General features: G+C 55.1%; 1 protein-coding gene across 1 annotated transcript; it reads left to right on the top strand.

Annotated features, from left to right (window-relative positions):
• The first annotated feature begins 2077 nt into the window (after positions 1-2077).
• Aoc1 (amine oxidase copper containing 1) lies at positions 2078-13032 on the top strand. The gene is made up of 5 exons (XM_026379807.2): positions 2078-2276; positions 9457-11042; positions 11810-12095; positions 12376-12508; positions 12766-13032. The coding sequence occupies exons 2-5, from the start codon at positions 9461-9463 to the stop codon at positions 13030-13032; spliced, it is 2268 nt and encodes a 755-aa protein (XP_026235592.2). The 5' UTR covers positions 2078-2276; positions 9457-9460.
• Positions 13033-14184: the final 1152 nt, after the last annotated feature.

Here is a 14184-nt window from a genome sequence, read left to right as displayed (position 1 = left end):
AGGCCCTGAACTCTGGACAAAACGTCCCTCAGATGACCAACATGTCTTCAGACAGAGCTGAGTAGAATCTAACCCAGAGGTTAAGGCAGCAAAGGACACAGCACCACATGAAGACAGAGAGGCCACACCTTTCCAGCCATCCCGTCACCCATGGACATCTGCAGGCCCAAGTTGAGAGCCCCCATTTATAGCAAACTGGCCTTCAGGTCCCTAAAGAGTTAACCATCCACACCGTAGCCCCCACATCAGAGGTGGAACTACAGCCAAGCCGGTGGGAGACCAGTACTGTGCTGCCCACCGCGTGGTCTCCAAAGTTGGCGCTTTTTAGGACAATTAAGCAGGTGAACCTAGAGGATCTGCTTAGGTTTTTCCGATAACCACCCCAGCACAGCCTGGGCAGTGCCTCTGCCCAGGAAGTAGGAACCTGGAGCTGGGGGGAAGGCTGGGACTGGTCATGGGGTTCCACACTCACTGTCTGCCAAACCCAACAACCAGGATTTCAGACTCCAGAAGGAAAGCGGGAGGGGTTCCTCCACCTCCCCTGTTAGCACAAACATGAGCAGGCTGGGCCGAGGGAGACCACTGGAAGGTCCAGTTCCCCCCAAGCCAGCCAAGGACCTGCCCTGCTTCTGGCCTGGGCCCGCGCCACTCTGTCCCCTTATATCTCTGTGTACTGCCCATGGCTCCTCATTGAAATGTGAGCCGGAGCATTGTTTTACCTTGTTTGTTCATGGAAGAACGCCTGCAGAGTGTGTCAAGAAGAAATCCACAGCTGATTGCCCAAACCCTCTGTCCTTGGCAGGGCCCCTGCTTTTTTTGTGAAATGGGAGGATTTTCTCTTTGCTAATCAGTCTTTCCTAATCAGGGCCCAAGCCTGTGATGTGGGCTTGGCCGAGGTAAAGGTCTAATCTAGCAGAAGCAGCTGCGGCCCTTTCTTTCAAGTGGTTCTGTGAGAATGATCCTGCTGTTAGGTTGTCTCATCTGATCTAATGAGCAGTATCCTTCTGAAACCAAATATCAAGATTTAGCCATGGGACATCCATAAGCTGAGATCTGTGGCCAACCAATTCCAAGATTCTGAATTTATCTTCTCATTGCAAGACCCGCTCCCAGGACTAGACTTCCTGTGTTCTTCCAGGCACGTGGGTTCTTCCCCTTTAAGGCAGGCAGGCTGCCCAGAACATAAAGGGTACAATCTTTGCCCAAGTGTTATCTGTAACCGTCACCAATCATTAACCCCAGGAAGGGAGGGACTGTATCTCAGAAATCAGGGTCACCTAACCACAGGGAGGGACTGGCAGCCAGACGTGCAGCTAGGGAGCCCGGGCAAGAGAGGAGTCAGGCAGCAGAGCTGGAATCTCATCAAAGTTCCCCCAGCTCCACGGACCTGAGTCAAAAGCAGCGGCTGTGCCTCAGTTTAAAGGTTTCTTTCTCCTGGGTCTCCCAGGCCCCACTTGACCCCATATTTCTATAAGCAGCACAAGAGGTCCCTCTCGCTAACCTCCTCCCCTCCCCTTCCCCAGTTCAGCAACCCAAACCCATCACATTCCCCCAGAACCCACCATTCTGTGTCCCAGGGACAGCTGCTCATCCCAGCTCTGTCACTTACTCCCACGTGCCCCCTACCCAGACAGTGCTCCTCCTCCAAGGTCCTTGACCACCGCAAGCCCCAGGCAGACTCCTCTGTGGAACCCAGGGCCAAGGACGCCCACCCCACTGGGGACACAGAATTCACTCACCTGCTCTGGGCTGGCCAGGCACCTGTAACATCAGTCAGTGGCATAGGAGGCAGAGGCAGGAAGATCCCAAGTTCAAGGCCAGCCTTAGTAACTTAGTGAGACTCTAAGCAATTTAGTGAGACCCTGCCTCAAACTAAAAAATAAAATAAAATAAAAAAAGGACTTGGGATGTAGCTCAGTGCTAACAGGCCCTGGGTTCAATCTCCAGTGCCAAAAAAAAAAAAAAGGCTTCTGGGCCCAGCTCTCCACAATGCAGCACGTAAATAGGGTGTGCCGGATTGTATAGTGTTGTCCCCAAATTCATGTCCATCCCAGGCTGCAAAGTGTGACCTGATTTGGAAATAGGGTCATTGCAGATGGGTCAGCTAAGATGGAATAGGGTGGGTGATGACTTAATCCAGTGGCAAGTGTCCTTATAAAAACCAAAGATGCCAAGGTTTGCCAGCACACCAGAAGCTCGAAGAAGCAAGAAAGACGCCCGCCTGTGAGCCTTCGGAGGGAGCCAGCCCTGTGGCACCGATTCCAGACTTCCCAACTGTGAGCGAGTCATTTCTGTTACTTTAAACCCTCTGCTGTGGTGCCTGGTTAGCAGCCCGAGGAGGCTGATGCAGGGGGAACCCCAGGGCTTGGGGGGTTGCGTCGTGCCATCTCCTTCCAACCCCACAGGCCGGTTCTCAGGTAGCCCTCCAGTCGTCTCTGTTCATGCTGCTAACTCTCTGCAGGTCCTCCGTGCACCCTCCAATTGCCCTACACTTCCCAGGCCCAGGTGTGAGAGCTGCGGGTGCCTGTTCCCACGGCCGCCTGCACCCTGGGCTGACGACCTGCCGGCACTCGGCCTGTCTCCTCGGGTCCTTCTTTCATTTAATTGTGGACATTCGCTGCGGAATTGAGCCAAGTGTGACGTCAGGCCTGGTGTTACCTCAGAGGCCCAGGCAAGGCCCCTCTCCTCCCTCTTGTGTGTGTGTGTCTGTCTGCCTGAGTGTGCGCATGCACTCTCACCCACATCCCTGGCCAGGAGGCGTTCTAACGCGTTCAGTTATCCTTCTATGCACAGGAGCTCTGGGGAAGGTCTCAGGGGGCTGTGTGCCTGTGTTTTAATGTGTGTGACACATGGTGCTGTCACTCACCTTAAGACCCACCCTTGTGAGTTGCTGTGTGGACGCCCACATTTCTGCATGCACAGCTTCATGGTGTGCACTGACCACCGTCCCAGGGATGGGCCCCTGGTGGCCTCCAGCTGTCCCTCCCCACGGACAGCTCACTCCTCTGTCCTCCCTAGCGGCCTGTGTGGAAATCTCTCTGGCACGTGTCCCTGGAGGCAGGCCTGCGGGTCTGCAGGACATGCAGTGATCTCGTTTGTTCTGCTCTGCAGGCTGCACTCTGGGATGGCTGTCCCGTCTATGTGCCCTCCCCACAAGCCACACCTGAGGTTCCCATTCCCCACCCCTCCTGCAGCACTTGGCCTCAGCCAGCTTCCTCATTTCTGCTCATCATAGGTGTGAAATCACAGCTCGTTGGTGAATACTTGGAATCTTTCTAATCACCACCACATTTTTCATGTCTCTTTAGCCCTTTCTGTTTTCTCTTCTGTAAGTTGCCTTAGAGATACCTTTCCCCAGGTTTCCATTCGAGTGCTGCCTCTCTCCAGATGATTCTCAAAAGTTCTTTGCATATCCTAGGTAGTAGCCCCTTCACTTTTGTTTAAACAGCCTTGTTAAGACACCACTTAAACACCTTACGGTTCACCCATTTAACGTGTAGGTACGGATGGACTATGGTACATCCACATAGAGGTACACACATGGCCAGTCAATTTTAGAAAATTATCATGACCTCGAAAAGAAACCCCATGCCCACCTGCCCCCACACCATCCCTCCAACCCATCCAGCCCTCATAAATCACCAGTGCACTTCTGTGCTCTGCAGAGAGATTTACCTAATCTGGACATTTCATATAAATGGAACCATACAATAGGTGGTCTTTCATAACTGGCTTTTATTCATTTAAGAAAATTATTTTAAGGTTCACCCATGTTATACCCTGTTGATAAATTCCCCTTTTTGTTCATGACTTTTTATAGCTGAATAATATTCCATTATATAGATCTACTATATTTTGTTTATGCACTTAACTGTTGATAAGGATTTGAGTTTCTTCTACCTTTTGGCAATTGTTAATGACACTGCTGTAAACATTACTGTACAAGCTTCTATGTGGAAAAATATGTTTTCATTTATCTTGGTTATTTACCTAGATGTGGAATTGCTGGGTCATTTGGAAGCTCTATACTTAATCATTTGGAAAACTGCCAGTTTTCCAAGTGCCTACATTTTCCATTGCCACCAGGTGGGTAGGATCTGGCAGCACTTGGTCCATCACTTTTTTATTCTGGCCATCCTAGTGGATGAGAAGTGATATCTCACCATTGGTTTTTAATTTTGCACTTTCAATTGACGCATAGTAACTGTACATATTTCGGGGGGTACAGTGTGACCTTTCAATATTTGTGTAAATGTGTGGTGAGTACGGTATGAGGCACACCTGTCATCTCAGACACTCGTAATTTCCTGGTGTTAAGAAATCTTGATTTGTAGCAATGTTTTAGTCAGCTTTTCCTGCTTTTGGGACTAAAATTCCTAACAACAGGAATTTTAAAGGAGGAAAAGTTTATTTGGGGGCTTATAGTTTCGGAGGTCTCAGTCCTAGGTCGCCAGCTCCATGCCTCAGAGCTGGAGGTGAGGCTGAACACCACGGAGAGAGCGGGGTGGAGGGAAGTGGCTGGCAGAACGGTCAGGACGCAGAGGCTCCACTGCCAGATACAAAGTATGTACCCCAGAGCCACACCCCCACGCCCCTCCTCAGCCCCTCTCTACCTGCCTCCTGAAGTCCCATAGCAGAGAAGGAGAGCTGCAGCTGACAGCGACCCCCTGAGTCTTCCAGCCTCGTTAATGGAGGGTTTGAATGTCCTTGATGTTTTGATCTCATTTCCCTGGTGACTGACGGTGTCTTCGAGAGCTCCCTTCCCTTTGAACGTTTTCCTAGGAGGGACGTCTGTTCAGATCCTTTGCCCGTTTTTAATTGGTGCCTTTTCTTCTCGAGCTGTGAATTCCTCATATGTGCTATATACTTTCATCAGATACATCATCTTCAGACACTCCCCAGCCTGCGGGCTGCCTTCTTGCTTTCTTGTTAGTGGCCTTTAAAGCACTGATGACATCCAGTTCACCTGTTTCCTTTTGTTTGTTTTGTGCTATTTTGGGGCTTTGGGGGTAGTGCCTAAGAAGCCCTGGCCACACCCAAGAACAAGAATATTTATTCCTCTCTTTTCTTCTAAGAGTTTATGCCTGTAGCTCTTGCATTTAGGACTTGTTCCATTTTGAGTGGGCGGCTGTGGTGGGAGTTCGGACCTGTCTTCTCCAGTCTGTCTTCCTGCCAGTCTCTCTGTCGTTTGTGGAAGAGAAACAAGGTCAGACTTCTCAAAATCAATTTGTCCTTCTTCTGGCCCAAGCTCTCCTAGCTCTCCATGGAGATGGTGAGCTCATGACAGAGAGTCCCCAAGTGTCCCTCCTAGAGGACATGAAGAGTGGAAGATGCAAGCTTCCATCTTCACTGTGGCCATCATCATTTTGGCCTTTAAAGCTAATCCCCCTCCAGAGACACCAAAGACCTTCTAGGATTGCAAGTCGAACATGGAGATAGGTAATCATTTCCATCCTTCGCCTTCAGGACACACTGAAATGACTTCAACGCCAGCACTCTCGTGAGAGATACAGGAACACAAACACACGATCAGACGCCATCTCTGGGCAAGCCGCCTCAGTGACCAAGGAGATAAGGACCTCTGGTTCTTCCTAGCCACGCTCTTTGGTGGACTGAATGCTTGTGGCTCTACCCCGGAGCTGCTCCGGCCTCATCCACGTTTGTTAGATTAAGGTTACGCACCCCCTAACTGGGCCCTTGGTTCTGTCCCCTCTGTGCAGAGATGTTGCCTGTCCCCAGCTGCCCTTGGCCTCTGCTCTCTGCCTTAGCGAACCTGACTGTCTTGCCCCCCAGCTGCATCCTCCCTCCTTTCTGAATCCTGTCAGGTCCCAGAGGTGGTGACAAAGGCTTCTTAAGTCAGTGGCCTCTGTGTCTCTGGCTCCCTGTTCTGCCTCGGGTTGAATTCCCTGTCTTGCTGTGGGTGTCAGTTTCTTGGTCCATATGTCTGCTCCAGGTGAGTCTGTCAGCCTGTAAATCCCCCCTGTCCTCACTTCTGAATTGTGACACTATGTGCACAGATTATGGTCTTGCATATTTGAAAAAGAGGAAGCCAAGGACAGTTCCCGGGAACTTGGCAAAATGATAAGGAAACAGAGCAGGACACGTGTTGTAACTGCCAGCGCCCGGCACCCCCCCCCCCCGGCTACTGGGGAACCCCTGAGAGGGAGGTCCCCACTTGGTCGGCCCATACCTCACCCTGTCCCTCCCTGCGGGGCGGGGTCCAATAGACTTCAAGAAGGTGTCAGGGGTCAATGCCCAGGAACAAAGTCTGACAGAGAGGCGCCTGGGAGCCCAGCGCACAGGTGTGTTCTGATGGGGCATGAGAGGGGGCTGGCAGGGAAGGGGACGAGCAGGGAGCCAGGGGCAAGAGAACCCTGACACAGAGGAGGAGGGCAGAGGTGCCAGAGCCCAGAGCCCGGCTCAGGAGGCTCCAGGGTTCCTGGGGGTGCCAGAGGGTGCACGAGGAGTGGCCAGGGGCTGGGGGGGGGGGCGCTCGTGCTTCTGTGAGCAGCTCGGAAGGCCCCAGGGCCAGGAGGTTCTCTATCTCCGTCGTGGCTCTGCTGCCATCTCCACCTCCCTGCTGCACTGGAACGGAGGGTGGCGCTGGAACAGAGGGTGTTGCTGGGCAAGGTCCCTTCTGCATCTCCCTCCTCCTTGGCAAAGCAGAAAGAAATCTGGGGATGGAAGGTTGTAAAAAGGGAGGCCCCCTGTGAAGGGGCAAGGAGGTCCCCCAATCACATATGACTAAGTGAAGGGAGCCATCTGATGAGGCCACGTGCTGGAGGGACATTCTGGAAATGGCCAAACCTGAAGACAGGAAAAGAGCCGTGGCTGGCAAGGGTCGGGGGGCAGAAAGGATGGATGGGCAGAGTGCAGGGGGTTTCAGGGAGTGAAACTACTCTGTGTGACATGGTAAGGGTGGACACATGTCCATTTACATTTGCCAAAATCCACTGGACTTCAACACCAAGAGTGACTCCGAGGTAAACAAGGGACCTGAGTGATTGTGGTGGTCACTGTAGGTGCATCAGCCGTAACTGGACCACCAGGGACGTTGATAGTGGGGGCTGGGGAGACAGGAAAAAGTGGGAGCTCTCTTACCTTCTGCTCAATTTGCTACTAACCTAAAACTTCCCCCAGAATGAAACACGTATACTTATACGAGAGAGAGAGAGAGAGAGAGAGAGAGAGAGAGAGATGAAGGGTTGGCCAAAGTTTAGTGGTAGAACAGGAGCCCAGCCTGTACCCTGCTGGCACTAGCTTCACCCAGCAACCCCCGGCTCACCCACTCCCTTCAGGTTGGGCCTTGAAAGCACACGGAGTTTGGGTCCCTAGGCCATCCCACTAGCACCAGAAGAACAAGACAGGGCCACTACTGGGAAGTCCCCATGGTGAGCAAAACCAGAGCAACGTGAGAGTCAGGGGGTTGGGATCTGGGAGACCAGAGAGGACTTCTCAGACAGCCTTGACTGTGACCACCAGGGCCACCAAGGCCAGAAGACTCAAGGAAAGAAGAGCTGGGGCTCCCAGGAGCCCACCAGTCCATCAGATGATAGAATGGACACAGCAATCACTTTTCACTGATGCGTGCATCAGTGTACAAATTAAAGGCCACAATGCCGAGGGGACTGAGTGGGGAAGTGGAATAAGCTTGAAAGGCCCAAGACAGAAAGCTCCTTGGCAAGGTTTAAGCCAACTTTGAAAGGAGGCATAGGATGTGAACTTGAAAACCAGGCGGGAAAGGAACACGGCAGAGCTGAGCATCTCTGGAGGGTGCATTGTGTTCCCAGTGCTTTTGAGTCACATAATTGACACATGAAATACTTTTTCCAAAAAGCAAAAAAATGCAAAGCGCCCGGATCTCAGGTTCCCTTTCTCTGGTGTCCTCTCTCGAGTGCCTGACGCAACACCAGGATGCTTCCCTTGTTCCAGGGATGCAACTGAGTCCAGCCGAGTGCACTGAGTCCCAGCACCCGCCCCCACTGGTGGGGCTCTGGGCTGGAACAGGCTGAGCAAGGCAGACCTCAGACCCTCTGCGCCTCTGCCTGCACAGGAGAAAGGGTTTGCTCCAGATTCAGCCCCAGGGGCTCTGGGGGGGGGGGACAAAAGGCAATTGCCTCTGAAAGCAGGGACCTCTAGGGGCCTTTGGCCATTCATATGCCAAGTTAGGGTTAGGGGCCTCTGCACCTAGGGCACCACCTGGCGGGTAAGGCCCAGGGAGACTCCAAACCTTCAGGAAGTCGGTGGCAGGCAGCAAGGGCAGCTGTCCTGGAAGGAAGGACAGGGCTCCGGTAGCATCCCAGCAAAGCCCGACCACAGTTCAGGGTCTAGGGGACCCAGGGCAGGGGGACGGTGACAGCCAGTGGCTGCAGCCAGCATACCTTGCAAGAACCGGGGTCTCCCAGGGACTGTCAGCACAGCAGGTCTAGCAGGTGGTTCCACCCCAGGAACAAGAGAGGACAGAGAGGCAGCCACCTAGGTCTGCTCTCAGCTTCACACACAAGACTTTACAGGTAGCTCGAGAGGATGGGGTTAGGAGGTAAAGTCCCTGATCACACCCTTCTCCCAAAAGGAAAGGGGAAAGGGCACCCCACCAGGTGCCTTCTACAGCTGTAGGGGTCAAGAGACTGCGACGCAGCTGCCCCATGGGGACCAGAGAAAGCTGGACAGGGCTGGCCCTCATCCTCACCCCAGAGCCCCATCGCAGCAGAATCACTCAGCAGAGCTTGAACCCTCCTGTGCTGGTGTCCACAGGCCGTAGCAACAGGGTCCACTGGAAAGAGGAAGAGTAGCCGGTGCTTTGTGTGTGTTTCCCCTAAAGCCCGCATCACTCCTGTGCAGTTGTCTTTTCTCCACAGTCCTAGGAGGTAGGTGTTGCTGTCATGTCCATTACATGGAAGAGAAAACGGAGGTCCAGAGAGTTTAAGCCACATGCCCCAGGTCAGACAGCCAGTCCTAAAGGTGTAACTTAGCAGAATGCAAACCCAGGCAGCCTGACCCTTTAAACCTACCCGTTAAACTTCTACGCTAAATTTTGAAATTTATCTCCCTAAAAAGTATTTTGTTGCATCAAAAAGCAGTTTTTCAGTCAATACAGCTCTCTGCCTCCCAAAACACAGCAAGCACTTTCTGGCCTTCTGAGGACCAGGCCTCTGGCCATGGTGACTCAGAGTACCCCTGGCTGAGGAACCAAAGAGTACAACGGGGGCAGGTGTCTAGGTAAGAAAGCCCATGAACTATAAGAAGTTTGTGGACAAAAGAAGAGAGAAAAAAAAATTAAAATCCACAGACACACAGCCAGGGACCTGGGCAGCACTGGGAACCATGCAGGGGGGCCACAGGGACCCCAGCTGCCTCTGGCTTGGGCTCAGGAAAACCATGAGGCTAAGGGGCATGTTGTCCACGGTGTTAGCCTGACACCAACCCACTTTCTCCCTCTGCTCTGCCACGTTTCAGAGCCATGGGGAGACAGAGCCTGGCACTGGGCTGGGCGGTGGCCACCCTGCTCATGCTGCAGATGGCCGCGGAAGAGCGCCCGCCCTGGACCCTGCACGGCAAGGCTGAGGTGTTTGCAGACCTCAGTGCCCAGGAGCTGAAGGCTGTGCACAGCTTCCTGCAGGCCAGGAAGGAGCTGGGGCTGCAGCCCTCGGGGTCCCCAAGCATGGCCAAAAACTCAGTGTTCCTCATTGAGATGCTGCTGCCCAAGAAGCAGCATGTGCTGAAATTTCTGGATCATGGAGAAAAGCGCCCCGTTCGGGAAGCCCGAGCCACCATCTTCTTTGGAGCCCAGGAGAACCCCAATGTCACCGAGTTTGCTGTGGGGCCGCTGCCACATCCCTCCTACCTGCGAGCACTGTCGCCCAGGTCCAGGCACCAGGCCTCCTGGGCCTCCAGGCCCATCTCCAAGGTCGAGTATAAACTCCTCCTCCACACCTTGCAGGAGGCCACCAAGCCCCTGCATCAGTTTTTCCTCGACACCACCGGCTTCTCGTTCCAAGACTGCCAGGGCCGATGCCTGACCTTCTCCGACGTGGCCCCCCGTGGCTTGGCGTCTGGCCAGCGCCGCACTTGGTTTATCTTACAACGCTTCGTAGAAGGCTATTTCTTGCACCCCACTGGCCTGGAGCTCCTTGTGGATCATGGGAACACAAATGTCCAGGACTGGACAGTGGAGCAGATGTGGTACAACGGGAAGTTCTACAGGAGCCCAGAAGAGCTGGCTCAGAAGTATGCAAATGGAGAGGTGGATGTGGTAGTCCTCGAGGGACCGCTGCCCAAGGGCCAGGGGGACGAGAGCACAGAGGAGCCGCCCCTCTTCTCCTCGTACAAACCCCGTGGGGACTTCCCCAGATCCATCAGTGTGGGCGGCCCCCGGGTGGTCCAGCCCAACGGCGCCCGCTACCTGCTGGACGGCAACGTGGTGCTCTATGGCGGCTGGAGCTTCGCCTTCCAGCTGCGCTCCTCCACCGGGCTGCAGGTCCTCAACCTGCACTTTGGGGGTGAGCGCATTGCCTATGAGGTCAGCGTGCAGGAGGCAGTGGCCATGTACGGAGGACACACACCTGCGGGCATGCAGACCAAGTACATGGATGTGGGCTGGGGCCTGGGCAGCGTCACTCACGAGCTAGCCCCTGGCATCGACTGCCCGGAGACTGCCACCTTCCTGGACACCTTCCACTACTACGATGCAGATGACCCTGTCCTCTATCCGCGAGCCTTCTGCCTCTTTGAGATGCCCACAGGGGTGCCTCTCCGGCGCCACTTCAATTCCAACTTCAATGGTGGCTTCAACTTCTACGCAGGCCTTAAGGGTCACGTGCTGGTGCTGCGGACGACCTCCACCGTCTACAATTATGATTACATTTGGGACTTCATCTTCCACCCTAACGGGGTGATGGAGGCCAAGATGCATGCCACTGGCTACATCCATGCCACCTTCTACACCCCCGAGGGGCTGCTCCACGGCATGCGCCTGCACACCCACCTGCTCGGCAACATGCACACACACTTGGTGCATTACCGCGTCGACCTGGATGTGGCAGGTAAGACCCCAATCAGAAGCTCTGGGTCAAACATGCAGACAACCAACAGGAGGCACCACAGGAGACAGCACTGGGACCCCTGGGGATAGGACCAGGGGCGTCTGCCCAGCAAGCTCCTGTGAAACACGCAGCTAGAGACTCGTGTGCCTCTGAAACACAGTCTAAGTGAATAGAGCCCGAGAGTCACCCAGGTGCCACTATGCAGACCTGTCCTGGCTCTGGGGCTGAGTAGGAATGTGTGCATGGAGTAGGGGAGGAATGTCACTGCCTGACACCTTGAAGTGGGTACAGGGCCACCTGGGGATAATCGATGTGTCACCGCAGGAGAACCCGTGCAGTGCCCAACATCAAATCCCATAACAGCACAAGGTAATCCAGACCAGATGGGCAGCTTCTACCCACTCAGTCCCACTTGCCCCTGTGCCCAGACAGCACTGGACACAGTCTCTTGTGCCTGGAGGAAGATGGTGTCCTTCTCTGGGGTCATAGACACCGCCAGTGCTCTTGAGCACTACCCTTGAGGAGCTGCACATGACATTGGAATTCCCCAGTTGCCCTGACATACCCAGGAGCTGTCCCCTAGCTCCTCTGGTTTTGAGGATCTTTATCGTCCCTTCCTGCCTCCCGCAGCTAGCCCAGTGCATGCGCCAGCACCTTTTCCTGGTGGTTGGCTGTTGGATGGGTCCAGGGTGGAGATCCTGAGGGGCAGGGGTTCTGTTCCAGGGGCCTGATTCCCTTTCTCCCCCACCCCCTTCTCATACCCCCAGGCACCAAGAACAGCTTTGAGACACTGGAGATGAAGCTAGAGAACATCACCAACCCCTGGAGCCCAAGACACCGCCTGATCCAGCCGACACTCAAGCAGAGGCAATACTCCCGGGAGCGCCAGGCAGCCTTCCGCCTCGGACGGCCTCTGCCCAGGCACCTGCTCTTTACCAACCCCAAGAAGAACCCCTGGGGCCACAAGCGCAGCTACCGCCTGCAGATCTACTCCTCGGCTGAGCCGGTGCTGCCCTTCGGCTGGCAGGAGGAGCGGGCCATCACCTGGGCCAGGTGAGAGGATCAGGGAGGCTGGAGAGGGCCAGGGCTCTCCTGGGTGCCTGTGTCTGTCTGTGCTTGTCCCTGAGGCTCTGTGTCTCTGGGTTGTGTCTGGGTGGCATCTCGGTGCACTCAGGGAGGGGTGGAGTGCTCCAGGGGACTCCAGGCCCTCCATGGGCAGCAGGCATGGGGAAGCAGCCACGTCCTCCATCATTGGCCTGGAGGATGTTCCCCGAGAGGCACTGAGAGGCCGCCTCTGCCCCTGGAACCACCCAGTGTCTCCTCGGCCTGGCAGGTACTCCCTGGCAGTGACCAAGTACCGGGAGTCGGAGAGGTGCAGCAGCAGCATCTACCAGCAGAACGACCCCTGGGACCCCCCTGTGGTCTTCGAGGAGTTTCTTCAAAACAATGAGAACATTGAGGACGAGGTACTGCCCAGTCCCACCCTGCCCCCCTCTGACCACCTGACCCCCAGAGAGTCCTAGCCTGCCCCCATCCCAGGAGCACAGCTGGCTGTGTGCAGGGCATGTTCGCGCATCTGCCCATCTGCCCGTCTCTTCAAAAGGGAGCTTCGGGGTGTCTCTGGAAGTATCCAGGCACAACTGAAATGCCCCGGGCCAGCATGACCTGCAGTGACCATTCCTGGACACTACTTACTCACTGATGCCCCCCCTCTCCCCCACAGGACTTGGTGGCCTGGGTGACCGTGGGCTTCCTGCACATCCCTCACTCCGAGGACATCCCCAACACGGCCACACCTGGGAACTCGGTGGGCTTCTTGCTCCGGCCCTTCAACTTTTTCCCAGAGGACCCGTCCCTGGCGTCCAGAGACACGGTGATCGTGTGGCCCCGGGATGAGGGCCCCAACTACATACAGCGCTGGATCCCTGAGGATCAGGACTGCTTGAAGCCTCCCCCCTTCAGCTACAATGGGACCTACAGGCCTGTGTGAGGCCACCCCCGTTCTGTCTGGAAACCTGAGAGCCCCACGGGGCCGACAATAAACTCATCAGTGTCCAGCCCCGTGTGCGGCTTCCTGGAAGGTTGGGGGGACACACCAGCTGGTCGGACATGTGGGCACCTCAAGAAGACCTCCATGACCAGTGCAAGGGAAGCTCAGCGGGGTGCCAGAGTTGTGTACCAATAGGGTTTTAAATCTAAACTGTCCACTCCCTCTTGGGGAGGCCATAGGGGAGTTCTCCCACGGTAACGATGGGCTTGCAAAATGGCGCCACCATAGGAAGATGCTGTGGGGAAACCCAGCGGAGTCACCAGCATCTTTACGCAGGTCCAGCTCCTGGGCGGTTATCCCCAAGGTGTACCTATGCACACGGGGAAGACAGATGTGTTGCCAACTGTAACGACACACGTCCCCAGCTTCCCACCAACAGGAAAGGGTGGCGGCCACACAGGGCACGGCCACACAGCCACCCAGGGGGTGGCGAGCCAAGGATCTGGAGGAGGGTACTCTGTGTCAGCAGGGACACCTGCAGGGTAGAGTGAGAGAAGAAAGGAGGCACCAAGGACAGGCCGAGGAGGCCGAGCTTCACACAAGGAAGGAAGGGAGCCGCAGAGGCCCGCTGTTTCCCTGGGAAACGAGGTGGATGAGAACAGGGCCGGCAGCAGTGGACGCCTCTCTATGTTGTGTTGGGGGTTTGTGTTGTTTTGTGTTCTGTTCGTTAGTCCATGGGGTTTCGGAGGGAGGGGAGCCTAGGGAGAGAGAGGGGAAACAAGGAGAGCGCTGGGGACAAAGCAGAGCTGCCTCTGGGAGGGGCAGTGTCTCCTCCCTCCTCCTCGAGGGAGCCACCAAATGCCCTGGCCACTGGCCACTTGTCCCAGTCAGCTGTGGGAACCCGGGTGCCATCGCCCTCACCCCAGCCCTTAGTTCTGTTTATTTTTGAATCACCAGAAGGTATCGCCTACTCAAAATATCAAAACTCTAAATTTTAGGAGAGGAAAGAGGGGAGGAGGAAGAAAGACAAAGTTCTTCTTGCTAGTCCATGGCACTGCAGTAGGTGACCAGGGTGGATGGGTAGGTGAACAATGCCACCCTCAAAGTCATGCACATCCTAATCCCTGGGACCACGGAAGTGTCACCTATGTG

Source organism: Urocitellus parryii, chromosome 3 (assembly GCF_045843805.1).
Source record: "Urocitellus parryii isolate mUroPar1 chromosome 3, mUroPar1.hap1, whole genome shotgun sequence".
NCBI classification, from domain to species: Eukaryota; Metazoa; Chordata; class Mammalia; order Rodentia; family Sciuridae; genus Urocitellus; species Urocitellus parryii.
The sequence above is the reverse complement of the archived record's forward strand: the minus strand, read 5'-3'. Positions and strand labels throughout refer to the sequence as shown.